The sequence below is a fragment of the Bactrocera neohumeralis genome, chromosome 6, assembly GCF_024586455.1.
Source record: "Bactrocera neohumeralis isolate Rockhampton chromosome 6, APGP_CSIRO_Bneo_wtdbg2-racon-allhic-juicebox.fasta_v2, whole genome shotgun sequence".
In the NCBI taxonomy this organism is placed as follows: domain Eukaryota; kingdom Metazoa; phylum Arthropoda; class Insecta; order Diptera; family Tephritidae; genus Bactrocera; species Bactrocera neohumeralis.
In genome coordinates, this window is record NC_065923.1 from 68,599,472 (window position 1) to 68,620,526 (window position 21,055).

General features: G+C 36.5%; 1 protein-coding gene across 2 annotated transcripts in view; it reads left to right on the forward strand.

Annotated features, from left to right (window-relative positions):
- Positions 1–20,810, forward strand: part of LOC126763780 (frizzled) — a 212,053-nt gene extending 191,243 nt beyond the window's left edge. For both annotated transcript variants that reach the window (XM_050481566.1, XM_050481567.1), the window contains one exon: positions 17,762–20,810. In XM_050481566.1, coding sequence (XP_050337523.1) covers positions 17,762–18,291 — 530 coding nt within the window. In that variant the 3' untranslated portion in view covers positions 18,292–20,810. The remainder of the gene's footprint in view (positions 1–17,761) is intronic.
- Positions 20,811–21,055: the final 245 nt, after the last annotated feature.

The window sequence follows — 21,055 nt, forward strand, 5'->3', positions numbered from 1 at the left end:
TTGAGAAATGAGAATGAGAAAGAGAATGATGGGAGGGTGAGGGAAAGGGAGATAGATAAAGAGAAAAGAAGTAGAAGGAGCAAGAAAGCGGAGTGAAGGAGACGGAGATGGAGAATAATATAAAGTAAACGATATTAAAGTTTAAAATGGTTACCCGCTGTGTGCCTCCATTTTACCAAAAGACCTACGGTATTGGGCAATGCTACAAAGCAGAGCTGAGTAGTTTAAGCCATGTTCATTTATCTATCAGTTCATCTGACCACCTGTCTGTATATGTGACCTGGTCTACGAAAAGGGAGCTAACGTGCGAAAACTAGTTTTCTGGGAAAAGCTGTTAAAAATAATCGTCAGTTTCTCGTTATCTCATAAATTGTTCTTCTTTTTTTGACACCTAAGCCCCTTTCCGTAGACCAGGTCACATATACATATGTACGTGAACTAGTCACTCAGTTTTTGTGCTACGGATCTGAAATTCTGAAATTCTGCGCATGCCCTGTTCTCCTTAAGAAGCCGTTCATTTGATGAAACACCGACATCAGATTATGTTAAGAGTTGTCTTCATTCAAGGCAACGGTACAATCCTTGAAGGTTATATTCAGATCGGATCACTATAGCATAATGCTGCAAACAAAGTGTCTTAAAAAGAAGATGAAGATCTTTCTACCCCTTTTCATGCTATAAGAAATGCACCCGTGTAGGATAATATGGCTTCGGTTAATGATTTTTTCTTTTTGTATCTACCTCATTATTTCACTAGAAAGATCATGATATGAAATGAGTGCGCTTTAAAGCATCTGCGGAAGCTCCAATTTTTAGTTAATATAAAACTATTTATAACTGCTTTTTGCCAAAGTGAATATTTAAGCTGTTTTCAGTATATACATACAAGTCATATAATAGTCACTACCACATAATTTCAATTAATAAGTTGTGAATATGAATATTAACTCACTTATTTTGTCATGTGCGGCCACGAGTTATTCAACTTGTTCCCTCAAAGTTATAACTCCAAAAAATATGCTAGTAATTTTTCAACAATTTAACTGAGATTACAGTGATATTACAGCAAAGCAAATAGAGATTTATGTTGCACGCGGGTGGCATTCGTTTGCATAGCTCAACATGTAGAGTCACTAACCAAATCCGCACTGCCGCAGCGGAGCAAAGGATAAACAATTTGATGAATGTGTCCACTGGCTGACCCTTAACATGCCATAAATGAAGTTGCGACGGCGCTACGTGGTAGTCAAGTGTATATATGTACATTACATATATGTATGTTTTATGCATGTTAGTTATGTATATGCATCTATGTGCTGCTCGCTCCTATTTAGGTGTCACATTCACGCCCACTCAGCCACACAGTAGCCATAATTATTTTGTACGCTTGCACGCCTCCGCCTACTTTTGACGCTATTCATGAGGGCTTATCTCGCATAATATATGTATATATCTACTTATACATGTATATATATATATATATATAACAATTATGCGTGCATATGGAAGTGCTGTGAGTATGGCAGAAGCTTGAAAGTTGCAAGCAAAAAAATATGTTTATGTGAAGTCCTTTGGGTAAGTTCAGAAGCTGTACATATGTAGATATATATTTGTATGTATGTTTGTATGTCTATGTATGCCTATACATAAGCTCACACTCATCCTCAAGTGCCGTAGCATACCTCATTTATTTACCTTGCGTTCCGGCTGGTCGACTCACAGCTGCGCGTTCACCATGCGGCATATATGTATGTACGACCTTTTTGTCCTCCACATAAGTCATACCACCGTGCCACGCAGCTTGTTGGCTACTAGTGTTTACAGCATCAACAGTATTCATATTTCAGAAACGCAGCTTATCTGCCTGCAATTGTTGCTGCCGCTGTTGACCGCATGGAGGCGCCGATGCGTGTGTGTGTATGGTGGGATAGGTCAAATGGACAGGTCGTGCTGTCACTAGTTGGCAGCTAGTGGCCACTGGCCGCTGTGTGCGCTGGCAGTCAAGATATGTCAGCACGCACAGATGGCTGCCACAGATTGTGACCGAGTTGATGCTTTGTTTTCACTTATGCGGACTGAATGTGGCGGCTGAGAGGACTCTGCTTTGTGTGAGTGTGTATATGTAGTTGTAGGAATTTAAAGAGTTTTGGAGCGTTTGGCCGGATTTATGAAGTTAATAAATGATAGTGACGATTTAAATATATGTATGTAAACCATGAAGTTGGTAAGCCTCTGAACGAAATGTCGGAGGTGCAATGAAGTGCTCCATATATACACGAGTTAGTCCCTCAGTATTTGAGGAAGTATTCTGAAATTTTGCAGTTGTTCTTTTCTCCCCAAGAAGCTGCTAATTTGTTCGAACTGCCGCTATCGGCTCACTATAGCAAGTAGCTGTCATATAAACTGACCGCTCCAAATCAAGTTGTTATATGGAAAACTTTTTTATTTGATGAGATATCTTAGCGAGACATGGCATGAATTATTTTCTAAGACAACGGTATAATTACAGAAGAAATTGTTCAGATCGGACCACTTTAGCATATAGCTGCCATACAAACTGACCAATCCAAGCCAAGTTCTTGTATGGGAAACTTTTTATTTGACAAGATATCTGCATAAAATTTGTCACAGATCCTTATCCAAAGCAGCGCTACAGTCCCCGAACAAATTGTTCAGATCGGACCACTTTAGCATATAGCTGCCATACAAACTGACCAATCCAAACCAAGTTCTTGTATGGGAAACCTTTTTATTTGACAAGATATCTGCATAAAATTTGTCATAAATCCTTATCGAAAGCAGCGCTACAGTCCCCGAACAAATTGTTCAGATCGGACCACTTTAGCATATAGCTGCCATACAAACTGACCAATCCAAACCAAGTTCTTGTATGGGAAACCTTTTTATTTGACAAGATATCTGCATAAAATTTGTCATAAATCCTTATCGAAAGCAGCGCTACAGTCTCCGAACAAATTGTTCAGATCGGACCACTTTAGCATATAGCTGCCATACAAACTGACCGCTACAAATCAAGATAAAGAGCGTTTCATACCGTGTGTTGCTATAAAAAATGCGCTTGTAAAGGGTATTAACGATTCGGTGCATTTTTGTATGTAATACAACAACAATTTTTTAAACAGGTTGAAAAACTTTTGATTTTAAGATTTTACAATGCAAGTTGTGAATTCACTAATTATCAACTTTTCTCAAAATACTTCTCTTGCATTTCTGAATTTTGCAATACATTTCAATGCTTAAACGCCCTAAACCACATGCTTACTTACGTACCCGCACACACACAACTACAGATTTAAGAAATATTCACACACAAAACTATTACCTTATATTCAAATGTTGCTCATACGCCACCGCGCACCGCCACTGGTCTCCCCACACACACACACATTTAGGCACGCAAAACTAAGCCACTGTATACTGAAACATTATAGTAAAAAACTCCATTTAAACATTTTAATTACTCTGCCACATGGTAACTGCTACCCTTGCATGCTGAATTATCACTATAACAACAACAACATCAACACAAATAAATAACTTAACAGTTAGTGCGTCAAGCGGCAGTTGACTGTTAGCTGGAGGCTGTCGGCATGTGCGCTGCCACATGTGCTACCGTTTGTGGCACGTACCATTATGCCGCTGCTCATGTGTGCAACTTTTAAAACAATTATGTTGAGGTGCGCGTAATTCACACTTTTTCACTTTTCGCTTTCCGCTTGCCGCTTGTGCTTGCGTTTTGTGTCATAACATTTTCACCGTTTCACGCAAATAGTTTGACGCCAATTATTTTTCACTTTTACGCAATTTTAATTTGTTTGCAGTGTGATCATTATAGTTTTGCTTTCAGAGATTTTGTGGCAAGCAAAGTAGTTAATAGCTTTAACCTTCTGGCGAGAAAAGTTTTTAATTATTTCACGCAGAAAACTTTTATTATAATTAGTATGGAGATTGTTTGTAAAATGAATTTTTTGTATTGCGAGAATGGGCATGGATATAGTGAATCACTCTATTTCGGAGTTAAGAACCATCGAAATCACGATTGCAGCGTATTTGTGTCTTCTGAAGTTTCTACTAAGCTTTGAAAGTCTTTCTGAACTAACTATGTACCAACCAGTACTATAGATCTGAACTAATCATATAGCGGATCTACAGATCTTTACTGGTTTACATATCTTCAGTCCATCCGTTTTTACTGAACCTGTCTTAACTGAAGTCTTCTTTCTGCCTTCCTCTATTTTTGAGTTTTGATTATGAGCCGGGTTATAAAACTCTTCTGTCCTAGGTATAAGGAAATTTTTCCTTAAAAATCCCAAAATTTCATCACATGATGATTTGTGTACTTAAAAAATTGTGTGATGCCTCATGAAGTTATCACTTAAAAAATTCCTTCTATAATTCAACTTGGAAATTTTTATTCGAAGAGTATTTAATGTGACTTTGAAGGCGGAATTTTTCTCAGTAACCCTTGCTATGTACTATTTGTCACATTTTACTAAGATGAACCGCACTTCAGATTCTTTAAAGTTATTCTTTGTTATGTCGTTATGCTCAAACTTTCAAAGCCAACAAACTGGTGCTTAGTACGCTGCAGTGTGAATGCTAAAGTCATTATGGACTGGCATCTAAAACAAAATATGCAAATTTAAGGATCGTTTGATTATACTGAGAAATTGCTATTCGAACTTCTTTATGGTCGGGCAACGTAACGTCAGCTCTGTCGTCATCGATTGGGGGAATCAGATTCACCATCGCCTGGCATTATGCTTTCACTGCCATTCAGCAGGCCGGAGAATTATTCCCTCCATAATTTCACTATGTTCAGGGCATCGGTTACTAGATCACCTTTGGGGGTTCTACAGGAATACGCTCCGGTCTTGAAACCTTCCATAAGCCGCCGCATTTTTTCGTTGAATTTTCGAGCAATACCCCTGTCGGCTAGTTTGTCAAGCTCTTCGTACTCACGCATTTCGACCTCTCTTTTTTTTGTCTGCAAAAGCGTCCCGCTTCCCTCTTCAAGGGCGAGGCAGGCAGTCTGTTTTCTCTCCACTGCGGCACGACACGCCTCATCTTACCAGCTGTTCGTTTTGCCTTTTCCGAAAACCAATGGTTTCGTTTGCAGCTGTACGTAAGGAGCTTTAAATGCCATCTCACAGTTTTCTAATTCCGGTTTGAATTAATAGTTGATGTGCATGCCTTGCTGTATGAAGGTGGGCGCATATCTTCGCTACAACAAAATGGTGGTTCAAGTCGATGTTAGGTTCCGAACTTTTCGAGCCGCAGACAGCCAGGTAACTTGTTGAATTTTCTTGTGCTGGAATCTAGTACTAAAGACAAGCGTATTTCGTGCCCATATGAAATCGATCAGTCTCAACCCATTTGAAGAGATTTCGCCAAGGAGTGTGAATTGTCTTAAGTACCAAAAATGCCTTCTTTGTCCATAAAGTTAAAATCACCAAGCACGATTTTGATATCTTCGCGGGGGCAACTCTCATAGGTTCCAAGCGCTCATAGAAGGCGTCCTTGGTCACATCGTCCTTCTCATCCCTTCAGGCGTGGGCGCATATTAGCGATATGTTGAAGAACTTCGCATTGATATGGTTTAAGGCTAGATGATTATCCTCCAGGGTGAATGAGAGTGCTCGGCGACGGAGTCTCTCATCAACCACGAATCCCACATTGCATTTGCGCTCCTTAAATGGCCACTGTAGTTAATGCCACGAGGACCTATTCGTCTCAGTCCTTGTCTTGTCCATCGCACTTCTTGGACGGCGGTGATGTCAGCCTTTATTTTTATGAAGACATCTTCCAGCACGGGCACCTTGCAAGTTAAGGAACCGGACATTTCAGGTGCATGCCCTTAAATCTTATTCCTTAATACGTTTGCTGTGGTCGTCATCAAAAGGGGAGTCTCTCATCCGAGGCTGTTGTGTCTTTTTCGTTGAGATGTTTTTTAAGCGGCGGATCCCTTCTATTGATTTTTTTGCCAGCAAGATTGATTCTAGCTTTAGCTACTAAAACTAGCATTGCTGGTTTTTACATCGTACCCATCCACAGGATGGGATCAGTAAGCTCAAAACAGGTTAGAAGGCGAGTCTGAAATCATAGTAGGATTCTGGGCTATTAATGCTTAGCAAAGAACGCCAATCCACCAAGTCTAAGAATGTAATAAGTATTAGCAGAAAAGTCTATTATGCTTTAAATGATGGCAGGACTCATCATTTGTTCAAAAATTTTGAGACGCGAAATACAAGAGTGTTGCCATAGTTAAATAATAGCTGGCACAAAAAATTGTTTGCCACAATTTCACTCCTAATATTCTAAATCACAACTAAAACCAGCTGAAATTAACGCATACATATGTACCTATTGCCTTTCAAATGCGTCCCCTTTGAACCCTACTGAAATGATTTAAACCGAAAATGGCAACTCGCCTGTCGGCACTTCATCAACGGCGAACTAAAATCTAACAACAATGGCGACATAAGCCTACAATAGAAAGCGAAAATCGCAGTGTGGCTGCAAAAACAAGAACAACACATGCAACATAATTGAAAAACAGTGGCAAGCAGCCTACTTTACAGCCTGTTGTAGGCATTTTAGGCAGACGCTGGCAGCAAGCATGCTTGCCGCATATATAATACAGCGACTGACAGGCGCAATGACATTACAATTTGTTGTTGCTACCAATGTGAATTGCACACACAATGCGCTAAGCAGCAGTAAACTTGCAAACAAGCAACATTGCCACATAGCAGCACGCATTCTTTATGCCACCGCCGAATGCAATGGCGAAGCTTAGTGCCACATAAATACAATAGTGTTGCAGGCACTCAAACATAAATACAATATATACATGTGTGTGTGTGTGTGGAAGCATGCATAAATGCTGGCAACAAACAATCGTCATGCATTCCTGCTTGCGCTTGCGCATGTGGCACGTTTGCGCCGACAGTTGCGGCAACTGCCTGCAATTATCTTTGTGTGCTTATATGTTCTATAAGCAGTGTCTTTGACCACAAAATAAGAGCAGCATTGAGTACATACCCTCCTTGTTGTTGTTTTGTGTTGCTCATTTTGTTTGCTCCGCTTGCTGCTGTTGCACTCTTCGCCAGCTGACAGCCGCCTGCTGTGCTCATCGCAATTGTCACAAAAGCTGCCGCAGCGTCAACTGTCAGCCAACTGTGTATTTGTTTTCGTGTGTATGCCGACAGTTGCATGCATCCGCTTACACTTCCTTCCGCCCACCGCCCAGTCGCGCAATCCTGTCTTCTGTGCTCATCCCTGCAACATTCAGACGCCTATCAAGCCACTCTTATCTCTTCAATTCCAATTCAAAATGTCTATAACGAGTTTTTCGCCAGCCTTAACTGGCTTGCTGGCCGCATGAGCCATAGTTTGTTGCATAGCTGGCTAACTGGTTGCATGGTTTATCGCATGGTTGGCACTGTTGGCTCATCAATTGCTTGATTGTGGCAATGACTGTGGCATGTTGCAAGCAGAATTTCATTTGATATTGATTTTTATTGAGTTTTGTGTAATATATATCTATAAAAAGATATATAATAAGTATACATATGTATAAATATATCTATACCAGTATAAATTTCCTCCGCTCGTTCTTTATATTTTTTCATTTTTGGTGTCCTTCTTCTATAAATAGCGCTCAGCTGTGTTTGTCATATTCGTATATTAAGTGTCTCATGTGAAAAAGAGCAGGTGTCTTTGGGATTTCAAAGTAGATTCAATCAAAAATTTGCATTTGATCTGGCAGAAAAGAGAAGCGAATGATTAATTGGATGCGGAATAATAAAATTGTACTTTGGATCAGTTTTTTAAGATTTTTTTGTAATTTTATTTACTTCAATGAAGTACCAAAAAGCGTTTAGCTTCGCTAGATTTATACCTTATTGTCAATATTTAAGGTATCGAGCTGCGAGATATAAATACTGAAAGGATAGACTTGAAGAGTTATAACTTCTGACTTCTTGATTGATCCATTTCGAGGATCCCTCTTTTTTTAAGAAAAAACACAGAAACTCCAAATTTTATTGAAAATTTTTATTATCATTCTTTGGAATTTATTTTTTGAAGATTATCTCTTTGAAATGTTGGCCGCAGCTACGTCTCAGATGGTTCATCCGTTGAGTTTAATTTTCGATGACTCGTTCGATCATTTCGACTGGTAACTGGCGAATGATACGCGTGATTTTTTGCTACGAGGCCTGAGTCGAAGTGAGATTGTCTGCATAGACTTTATATTTTATATTTCTCACAGAAAAAGCTCTAACATTGTGATATCACACGATCTTGCTTGCTTATCGATCGTCCCAAAACGTGAAATTATCTGCTCATCGAAGTGTTCTCTCAATAAATCCATTGATTGATGCGATGTGTGGGAAGTGGCGCCGTCTTGTTGAAACCAAATGTCGCCGAGATCACGATCTTCAATTTCAGACATCAAATAGTTGGTTATCATGGCGCGATAATGGTCACCATTGACGTTGGATATTCTTGGAAGTTTTCAAGAGCTCATAGAGTGAAGCATTGTCACTTGGAAAAATCGAGCGGCGTCAGTTCTTGCACAATCTGTATTTTGTACGTTTAAGATATCGACGCAAAATGCGCCAAGTCGTTCCATCCGTCAGTTCCGCTTACAGTTCGTCAAGGTCTTTCCTCGCTGAAAACAGTATCAAGTTATTTCACCATCAGACACGTTAGCTGCAAAACCGATGAGCTGGACAGAGTAGACACGGTTGCCCACTTCACATCGAAATGGGGTACCGAGCTGGATCTACATTGGCATCTTGCGTTGTAGCCCTCGACCAATGGACCTCGCGTGCGTTTGTTTAGTGAACAGCTCCTAAAAAATAGTTCTGGCCTAGAGTAGAACGTAGGGGATTTACTCAATTACTAGCTCTTAACAAACTTCATCTAGACACAATCATAGAGGTTCTTACTGGAAGACTGAGGTTGACACATCTCGGCAGTTACCTTCTTGCTCTCAGCGAACCAGGAGTAATAACCGAAACTGGCGGTCTCTACAAATTTGTGATATACTCAAAGCGCTTTTTCGATTTGCTTGGATCTTATGATGTATTATAGAGGAGTTTTAGGTGCCACAACGAACAGGCGTTCTACTCTGTCCAACTGAGATCCCTGTTAGGATCGATCTCTTAAACTAACGTAATCTGGTTGCAAACCCCAGTTTGTCAAATGGTTTTACTGACTGGAGAAATAACCCCGTTAGCGTGAGCCAGTCACTATCCCTTCGTGCAACTATTCTGAACGACAGAACAAATCTCTTAACAACTAGCATGAAATATTTTTTTAAAGTATTTTTCATGACATTTGCTTGAAATACTTTCGCCAGCCTTCACCGATTTGCACCGCATGCCTCTACCAATTCCTCGCCTTCATTTTTACAAAATTCTAGCTTAGTCTCAATACCACTGGGACTCTATTCCTATTTATTAGTTGCATGTACGGAGCTTTATTGTATGCGCACAATACCGGTTTTGTTGCATATCTTATAATATACGCTTTGTTGTTTTTGTCATTTATACATTGACGCATTCTTCATTGCAACACAATGGAAATCTCAAATGTCTTCTTCCACGACTTCGTCTGCTTCTTTTACTTCTGCAACTTCATGCCAATCGATAGCATTGTGTTGCATGCGAATCGATTGAGTCGCCGCTGTGAGATGTTGCCACTCGGATGAGGTTTCATACTTACAGACATACTTAGAAATTTATTTATAAATCAAGACAGTCGCTGCCCGTACGGTGGCCAATAGCAAACGTGCTATGAACTATGAGTACTTTAATGTCATGTGATGGCGCGATCTTTAAGCGCAACTTGCAATCGCGTTGGCAATGTGGTGTTTTTTATACCTTCAACAGGGTACTTTAAGTTTGTCACGATGTTTGTAACACCGAATAGGAAACGTCGGAGAACCTATGAAGTACATTATAGTATATATAAATGATCAGCGCGTTGAACTGAGTCGATTTAACTGACCAATCCAACTCAAGTTTTTGCATAGAATACTTGTTTATATGACAAGGTATCTTCACGAAACTTGTCATGAGTTAATATCCAAATCTTTGCTACAATTTGCGAAGAAATTGTTTAGTTCGAACAACTATAGCTTATAGCTGTCGTACAAACTGACCAATCCAACTGAAGTCCTTGTATAGAAAACTTTTTCGTACGATAAGGTATCTTCTTGAAACTTGTCATGAGTTAATATCCAAAGCATTGCTACAATTTCCGAAGAAATTGTTTAGATCAAACAACTATAGCTTATAGCTGTCATACAAACTGACCAATCCAACTGAAGCCCTTGTATGAAAAACTTTTTTTTTGACAAGGTATCTTCACAAAATATATCATAGATTATTATCTCAGCCTCCGAACATATTGTTCAGCTCGGAAGACTATAGCATATAGCTGCAACTTAATTTTACCGTTTACCATTCAAAATTAAGAAAAGGAAGGTAAAGGGTATTAAAGTATGTATATTCTCTGCCTATTTTAGTATTTCTCATCTCTGCTGGCGGCGTATTTTTAGTTTTCAGCTGATTTTGTAAGCAGTCATTAGTTCGCTGTCAGTCTCCCCAGAGATTTCGTGTCTCTTTGCCAAGACACACTCCAGCGGCTGTGAAACTGTTGCGCGCATTTATTACATCTTTTAGTTTCACATGAATTTCAGCAAACGAATTAAAAATGCACGTTCCTCATTTCATAAAAAATTTACCAAAAATTAAAATATAATAAAATATATAACAAGTACAACTTTAGTGCCGCCGCCATAAACCCGGTAAGTGGCTACCCACAAAAGCGCTTGTAGTGCGGCAATTATCAGCAATAAAAGTTATGTGAAAATGCCATAAAAGATCGCGCATAAAACTCTCGGTTTCGTAATATTTTCGCATTCATGTCGAGATTGTAAGCCAAAGACACTTTATTTCCTTGTCTTAAAGAGTACAACAAGTCGTTTTTAATATCCACAATTTTTGCATTACACTTTTTGCCATCACTGTCACTTTACAACACCGCTTGCTGTTAGTATCTATTGTAAAATTTTATTTCGCCATTTAAGTATTTCAAAGAATACATTTGAGTTTTTAGTATCGCTTTCTGAGTTTATTTTGCGCGATCGTAAAAAGATACAGTGAACAAGCAGGCATTACGGGGCTTATTACAAAACAACGAAGAAAACAATGTAGATTTGATATTCATGCAGAGTGTGAAATCCATTAAAGTAGGACTTGATTAGAATGTGTGATTGCTTTGTATTTGTTCTGGATAGTATTTGAAATGGTTAGAGTGATTGTAATATAGTTAGATCCAATTTTCCATACACTTCTTATAAACCTCGGCTGGGATGACCATCAATGGTTTCAGCGAATTTGGTTTATTCCAGTTTCGGCTCATTTTTAAAACGCTATTCGCTAGTTCGCTACAGTGTTGAACAGTTTCGACGTTATATTCATAAATCCACTTTTAGTCGCCAATAAAGCTGCGTTTGATGATCTAGAAGGACCCTATCGAGCATGTTTTTTAGAAGTTTTAGCAAAAGATTCAAGGTTTTTGGTGTGAGTCTAGCATCATACCCAAAACATCAACCAAAATGTGTTCAGTTCATCCGGAAGAAATGTTCAGATGCTCTGCTATATCTTTGATGCCAACACGATGATGGTATTCTTTCATGGGTCAACGATTTACGTATCAGTTAGTGCTAAACGCAAAATCGTAAACCTAATTTGTCCGTAAAGTAGTAGGACTGATTTTCTTCCGCCGCGACTGTACTTCGGATCTTGATCTTCCACAGATCAACGATTTACGCATCAGTTAGTGACCGACGCGGAACCGTAGACAGAATTAGCTGATACGGCCTATCTTATGAGAACACAATGTAAATTAACACTTCATCACAGCTTCTACTGTTCCACTGTCGGCTTCTGTGTACGTAGCTATTGAATTTTTCTCGAAGAAACTAGTCAGCTGATTGCTCGCTTACAACACAGGGTTGCCAGTACCGATATTTTGTAGTCGGAAACTATTATTAGTTAGACTATTTTTCATAGTTGGATTTTAGTTTTGATCTTTTACATTATGAGAAATTATGGCTGTAAAGTTATGTGTGTAAAACTATCTATTCAAATCTACGAGTATAGATATCAAATGTGAATAAAAGAGAACCACGGATTTCTACGTTTATACTACTGGCATAACTTTTGACAAATTTCGTCGGACAGTAAATACGAAAGAGCGGCACCCCAGTCACTAACGTAAGCAATAGGTTTTTGAGGTGGTTTTGTGAGAAGCTATAGCGCAATAGACCACTTAATCTACGAAAATCCCCCTCGATAGGTATGGAAAAAAGAAATACTCTCTGTTACTCTGTACTCTGAAGGTTTTTCTCTACAACGACTTTATTTAAAACAGCATAAAATAGTCTCTAAATACTGCAGGGATGATAGCATTTGGTCTAATGTATCTATATAAAAGCGAGTGCGTTCTGTATATATCGACTATATTGGCTTCTTTAAAGGTTGAGAACTATAGGCTCACTTGTTTCCTTCTGTAAATATCTCGATCTAAGGAATTGTGTTCGTTAATGTCGATACTTTTTTCTATGTAAGAACTACTCCTTGCAGCTAAATATCAAACTATCTGAAAGAATGTACCAGTTTATAACTTGAATATTTACTAAAAACAAAGTAAAATCAGGAAGCACTTCCTGTGAATATTGAAAGGGTTTTGAACTAGTAAAATACTGCTAGGTTCTGATCGAAAGTTAAGCAGAAAACAGATCGTCTACTAGTTGGTTTTATTTACAATTCTTGATAGGGAGGCATATTTCAAGAGGTTATGTATCTCCTTGATAATCACACAATAATCAATGAATTCGAAAAGACTTATTGATCAAATATTCTACGTCAGTCAACTATGTATCATAATTCAATAAAGTTAACCGACATTTCTAAACACTCATTAGTTTTCATGCCATAAATACATATGATAAGAAATCTTGTCTGAAAAGTCTAAATGTTAAGCCTTAAATAGCAAATCTGAATCATATAAATAATAAACAAAATTTCCGAATTCATAAATGCCCAGTAAGCTCCTTAAAATAACTATATTACTTTATGAAATTTGTAAAATTGTAAAGGTATTTATAAATAGTAGTATTTGACAACATTTAGGTTAGGTTTTTTCAGGAAAAATATATTTCTTTGCTAACACCACTTATGGATTTACTAAATGCCTGGTTTACAACAAAATTCTCGTATTTAACTGGTGATTAAGTAGCTTAATTGTCGGCGCTTCTGACTTTGAAGACGCTAACCAGTTATGCGCCTGAGTGACCACTGACAGAAAAAGAAATTTCACTTGTCATTGCTTCAGCACACTAACTGCTTAGCTAAACATTCTAAAGTGACACTAACAGTCCGAGAGTTTTTTGGTAATTAATATGTCAACATACCGGTATTTACACCGTACTAGTGGCAAGCTTAGGAGACAGAGAAAGCCGCTGATGAAGTAATTGGCTTTAGAGAAAGTAGCTAATGAGAGAAAGATGTTTCAGTCAAATCAGATATTGGGTGAAAAGCAAAGGTGGAAGCAGCAAAAAAGCTTATTTTCAAGATTGAAGTTAATGAAGGGCCAGATTTGTTGGAGTCAAACTTTGATAATTTTTGAATCATTAGACTGCACTTATAGGTATATACTATAAGTAGTACAATTATTTGTATGTATGCCATTTTCAAGGTCCAACTTCTGAGACTCAACCAAACTCACATTTCAGAGTTTGAGATGATTTTACTTTAAGCCAATTCAAAGTAAATCAAAGTATTTAACGATGGAATCCATAATTTTATAATAGTCCGAAAGTGTAAACGATATTTCCACCGAGTGCCAAGCCGTCAGCTATAATTGACTTTCAGAGTTTGAGACAAGAACAAGCACTTGCAGCGCTCACAAGAGCTGGCAATTGCATTTGATGCACCACCAGAGTGGCGTGCAACTCGTCGGGTGCGTGTCAAAATTGACAAGCGTTAAATGTGACTACTCCTTCTGAAGTGTGGCTTGTCATGATTGCTGATGTCTCTGGTGTTGGACGATGTTATCGTAGATTATATGCCGGCACACACACACTCATATATGCAAACAGATATATGTTCCAATTGGCTTGTGTCATTAGGCTTGCGCCCGTATTTATTTGCTTGACAGTTGAATTGTCACATTTGAAGTGTTGGATATCGAGTGCTTCACTGATAACGTTGACAGTTAGGTAAATATTTATTTGCGCCACAAGTTAGCGTACAGTCGTAGTATTCATATACTCGTAGAACAGAGAGAGAGAGAGAGATAGACTCGAGTGTAAATTTATAGTTTGAAGTTTACTGTGTAAGCAGAAAGATATCAACTAAATAAATATTACTTTATATTCAGCAAATAATGCATAAAATTAAATACATTTATGTCTCTGTTAGTTGGTAAACACAAATATATAAATTTCTACAATGACAACAATAAACATATGTGTAAAATTTCATGGCGCAAGTGAAGCTTCATGCGATTGCAACACTGTGCTTGTGACTTCTATGTGCTGGCTTGCTATGCTATGCTATGTAAGTGCTCCATTTCGAGTGAAAGTAAATATTTGCTTTAACACATTGAGCAAATAGCAGCACCGGCGGCGTTTGTGCTCGACTATGATTGTTGTTGTTATCAACAAAATATTTCTATAAATACATATATGTATACATAGAAATATTTTGTTGTTGCCATAGTGAAGTGTAAGAAGCATAATATTTATAAAATCAATTTTATTTTAAAACTTCTATTAAAGGAGTCTCCTTCTGGCAAAAATTTAATGGCGATTTTTAAAGATCTGAAAATTTTCAAACACTAGAACTTGTTTTGAATTTTTTTTTCGAAAATATTGAAAACCGATAAAAGTTAAGTTTTGTTGCATTGAAGTTATAATACCCTTCGCAAATAAAGTTTCCATACAAACACTTGATTCCGATTGTTCAGTTTGTCAAATGGCAGCCATATGTTACAGTGGTCCGGTTTGAATAATTTCGGTTATGTAAAATTGAGATTATTTTCTTAGGTAATATGTCGACGCCAAATTTCATGAAGAAATCTCGTTCAATAAAAAAGCTTTCCATACAAGCACTTAATTCCGATTGTTCAGCTTGTATGGCAGCTATACGCTATAGTAATCGGATATGTACCGTATATTCAAAGATAGTAGCTTTACCTTTAGCAATAATCCATGCCAATTTTCTTGAAGATATCTCGTCAAATGAAGAAGTTTTCCATACAAACATTTGATCCACATCATTCAGTTTGTATGACAGCTGTATGGTATAGTGGTCCGATATCGGTGGTTCCAAGCAATGAGTATCTTCTTGGAGAGAAAAGAACAGTTGCCGAATTTAAGAACGATCTTTCAAAAACTGAGGGGAAAAGCCGTTTATAAACAACGAGCAGACCGATCGACATGGTTAAATTGACTCAGCTCGTCACACTTATAATTTTTATACACATTTTATGTAATCTCCGTTGTTTCGTTCCGGATGTTACCAACTTCGTGCCAAACTAAATAAATATATGAAGTTTGAATCCTATCGGCATACTTTTTGACTATCCCGATTTCAAGAGACTAAGGTTAAAAAACCTAGGCTGTCAAACCTTCGACCAGACTTTCAACTTTTCATAACCTTTATGACGAACGATGTACACCGAAAGATTAGCGAAACCCAAAGGCCGAAACTTTGAATTTAAGTTATTTTTTTTCAAGATAACGATCCTAGGAAATGAGCAGCTGCATGGATTTGCTTAAAAGTTATAATATATGGGTACAATGTAGAAGTATTTATAACCTTGTGTCTTATAATGTCAAACGATCTTGAATCGTCTCTTGATTTAAGAGTTGAACTTTGTCGGTTTATCCAAACAAATTTTATATTCTTCTGTACTTTTTGGATTAATCTGTTCAATGTCAGCCCCATACAATAACTTCTGTTTCAATTTCGGTTAAATATCTATGATACAATATGGACTCTTGTATTTAGTTTATGTAAAGACGAAGTTTTTCTTATTAGAAAAAATCTTTCAAGAGATGTTGGTTAATTTCCATATACATAGAAACGGGTAAGATCCAAAGCCAGTAAGCTCGTAACGTTGACTTCCTTCCTTTGCAGTAAAAATCCTCTTTCTGTTTCTCTCTAAATCAGTATGTTTTAGCCTCTCTCTGTTTAGTGTAAAATATTTAAAGCCTCAACATATATATTTTTCCCTCGATAAATTTTGTTCTAATCTTTTCCAAACGTCACTTCATTCTCTCAGCTAACACCAAGAAAGGAATACGACATTACGATAAGAGACTTCAGGTGCTTCCATTCGAAACATTTCTTCGATTCTATGCCGCAACTTCTTTGATAACATTTTCAACAGTCTCAAGCGATTGCATTTTTATAAAATGTCATCTAATTTCACTGGTGAATGTCACACCATTTTTGTCGTATATAACCATAATATCGCCGCTTCAAACTGTCAATTGCATGCAGCAAGTCAAGTCATCAAATCGCTTCAGTGTGCAGTCATGCAACGCTCGATTGTCACTCATTCGGTTAGCCTATCAACAACTGCTGCTGTCGCCATCAAATACTACGCTGTCACCTCTTAAGCAAACAAGCATACGCAGCGAACAAAAACAAAATCCGTAGTTGCAATAAAACTTTTATCTGTCGCCAACAAATCGCCTGCAGCAACAGCGGAATCTTAAATACACAAATATAGTCAATTCACGCATTGACGCATGGCTTTCCCCCACCCCGCTATGCTATATGTGGCTTCCAACTTGGCGGCGACAAAGCATTCCTGACAATGTCAATAGTTGTTTCATGCCCCAATGGGGTAGCCAACGTTATTTTGCTACGCTCATATTTTTTTCAGAATTTTTCTAGCTTTTTCTTGCATTGTATTTCCTGTTGTCATTCACGAGATGCGAAGAATTTAGCAGTATATATAAATATATGTATATATTTTATAGATGCGCTGGAAATATGTAGAAGCTCTGCTACATTCCTACTTTCACTATTGTAATTATCTTCTAGCGATATTGAAGTGTCGAAGAAATATAATATTTCATTGAGAAGCCCTCTATAAAAACTTGCACGAGTCTATAGAGCTCCAGCTGCCCTAGAATACATATATTTATATATGCACGGCTACGTATCCATTCAGAAAAGTGCACAAATTGTATCTGCTGTTTCCAAAATCGGTTCTGAGATTCCTAAAGACCCTTGTCACTTAAAGAAGCGCTTTAAGTAAAAATACTTATATATATTTCCTATAAAGAAAGAAAAAAAGAGTACTAGTTCTGTTAGGAACTCTCCTTGACTACTTACTTCTAAAGCTAGAGATGAAACAATACAGAAATAATTATAATTGGAGCGACCAATATTATATTGAAAGTAAGTTGCCCTATAGATCAATCACCTTTCCTTGGTTAAACTACTGGACAAAGCAGTAAGGTTCCGAAAGACCAACAATGGAAGCTCTTTCATCTAAGGGTGGAACGAGATATAATATGAAATATCTTAGGGATAGCTAAGCTATCCAATGTTCAAATGCTAATTGTTTTTCTTTATTCTTAAGCGTTTCAACTTAATCGATGTTTAATTTCACGTCTTTCTTATTTCTCTCTTTCCAGGCGACATACTCTCCGGCGTTTGTTTCGTCGGTCAACTGGATACACACTCACTCGGCGTCTTCCTCATACTACCGCTCTGTATTTATCTCTCCATCGGCGCACTCTTTTTACTCGCCGGCTTTGTATCGCTCTTTCGCATACGTACCGTTATGAAGACAGATGGCAAGCGTACGGATAAATTGGAGCGTCTCATGATGCGTATCGGTTTTTTCTCAGGACTCTTCATATTGCCGGCGCTCGGTTTTCTCGGCTGTCTCTTCTATGAGTATTATAATTTCGATGAATGGATGATACAATGGCATCGCGATATTTGCAAACCCTTCTCCATACCATGTCCGCAGTTGCGCCAGGATGGTTTGGAATCGCGGCCCATCTTCCAGATTTATATGGCCAAATATTTGTGTTCAATGTTGGTGGGCGTTACGTCGAGCGTGTGGTTGTATTCGGGTAAGACGATGGTGAGTTGGCGTAACTTCGTCGAGCGGCTGCAGGGGAAGGATCCGCGTACGCGTGCTCAGGCTTATGTTTAGTTTAGTTTAATTATTGGTATCGTCAACATTATTATTAAGATATGTAAGAGAGTGTGTGTGCTTGCAAATTTCTCTTTGCAGTTGTTGCGTGAGTGAGTGTAATATGTGTTTGAGTTATTTTTTTGAACTTTTTTTTTATTTTTGAGCATATTTTGTAAAATATTTCATTAAAAATGTTAGTGTAGTATCCCAAGTCTCCTAAAAATTACTTAACACATATAGATATATAAAGCCTTGTTGTTTATACCAACTGCTCAATAGCTTATTTGCACTCAAATGAATTGAGTGAAAGCCAAAATGTTAGGTTATATAACAATTAAAACTACTTAAGAAATGAGATTATTAAGTAATACTGCTGCTTATGCTTGTATGTGTGTGTTTGAGAAATTTTTGTATTGAGTGTTATTTATGCAGGTGTGTGCTATTTGTAATAATTATTTGAGTTTGTAATATAATTGAGTGTTTTAGCCATTTTTCTGAAACTTTTGAGTGCAAATGTTAAAAAAGTATAGTGTGTTAAAAAGCTCAGCGATTTCCAAATTTTATAAAAAATATGAAAAAATAATCAAAATTAATTTTTAAGTCAAATTTTTGTGTCTAAGTGCTTCAATTGTACGTATTATTATTAATATAATGTATTTTTACTTTTAATTTTGATTGTGTAAAAACTTAACGGATATATTTAGTTTGTAGTTGTAAAAGCTTTACATGTGCCCTAAACATAGTTGTAAAGAAGTAAACTTTTAATATATTATTCCACAGACAGAGAGAGAAGGCAGCTGAGAAGTTCGAAACATACAAAAATTTGGAAAATTGGCAACATAGCCAAGTGCAAATTGAAAAGCGTTTAAATTATAAAAGGTCTTTATACATTTTCGGCAAGAAATTTATTTTTCTTATTTCCACGTATATGTTATTCCAGATATTTTATTCTTATTTCCACCTATATGTGATCGAGAGCCTAAATAGCGCACCTGTCGGAATTGTCGGCATAGAAAATTGTAATGTAAGAAGCAATAGGCTCTTTTAAGAGACCCTAGGCGAGCATTATGAGCACTCCATTTGTCAGATAACACCAAAATGATTAAGAAAAGTGTAATTAGTAATATGACTTGTTGCAGAAATAACTTTCAATACTGTGTTTCACAAGTTCATAAAAGTCAATAAGCTCTTTGAAGGGACTCAAATAAATTTTACATATCTCCATTTGACAGATAACCAAAAGTATAAGTATTCTAATTTTTTTAAAGAAATAATTTTCAATACTGTGTTTCACAGGTTCATAAAAATCAGTTAACCACCAAAATACATAGCTAGGAGAAATATGTATTTTAATAATTTTTTGGCGGAAGAACCTTTAATACTGTGTTTCACAAGTTCATAAAGTCAATAAAATTTTTGAATGGACTCAAAACGATTTTAGATCCCTCTATTTGACAGATAATACCAAAATAACTACCGAAATTATATATATATGTATATATAGTAAGTATTATTCCAATTTCTTCAAGAAATAACTTTCAATACTCTGTTTCACAAGTTCATAAAAATCAATAGACTTTTCTGTTAGACTCAAAGAGATTTTAAATCGCTCGATTTGTCAAATAACACTAAGATACCCACAAAAAGTATAAATAATTGTATAATCCCTTGGAGAAAGCACTTTCAGTAATGTGTTTCACAAGTTCATAAATTTTATTAATTTTGATTTATAATATAGCACTGAGAAGGAAGGAAGAAATATTAACTGGCGGAACCCAGATAATGACTTTGAGGAACCCTGCGCTGGTTTTCCCATACATATATATATATTTTTTTTGTTTTTTGGGAATTTTCTACCAAATTAGTACCAGTGCTGTATTTGCTGATTGGAATGTGGAATAAAACTTTAAAAATTTCAAAAAAGAGGTTTCAGACTCGTTGGACCATTTCGAGATTATTATATAGAGATATATTGACTATATTTTCGGACCTCTTTTATTGATATATTGTATTTTTGAATTACACAGCGAAATAACTGAACCAAAATTTATCGACTTTTTATTGAGATCGGTCTTAATAACGTTATAATTTTCCAAAATAAATAATTATTCCAAAAATTATTAATTATATTTCGTGTAATTTTCCTCCAATCAAATCTTCAGACGAAATTTGTTTTATTAATAATTTTTAAAATTCTCTAAACTGCCTTCTCTTAAAAATTAAGCCTAAAAACTCGAAAATATAAAGTAAAAAAATTTCAAAATACAAAAAAAACTGCAACTGACTTTCTACTACAACAAAGAACCATAAGAAAAACGTCCTCCATGTGCTAAATATTTAAAAATACAAAAATAAAAAAATAAAAATACTAAGAATTAAGCAGAAATGTTTTGTTAAACTAGAATTAAGCTGGTACAGAATATAAAAAATAAAATATTTAAGAGAATTATTTTAAAATAATTTTCTCTTTAGGAAATAAGCTTGCATGTTAAAATTTAAGCGCGACAAAATAAAAATATTTAAAATTAAAAAAAAAATAATAAAATACTAGCCTGTAAAAATTAAATAATTTAAAATAAAAATAATTTGTTGTATAAAAAGGAAAATTCACTTGATTTTTGCAGCAATGACGTTATAGTCATAATTTTAAGTTTTCCTCGCTCAAAATATTGTAAAAATTGCATAATATATTAAATTTTACAATAAAGAAAATCAACACTTTTTTGAACAACAGGCACTTTTGATAGCTGAATTTTTTAAATTATTATTGAACTGTCATAAA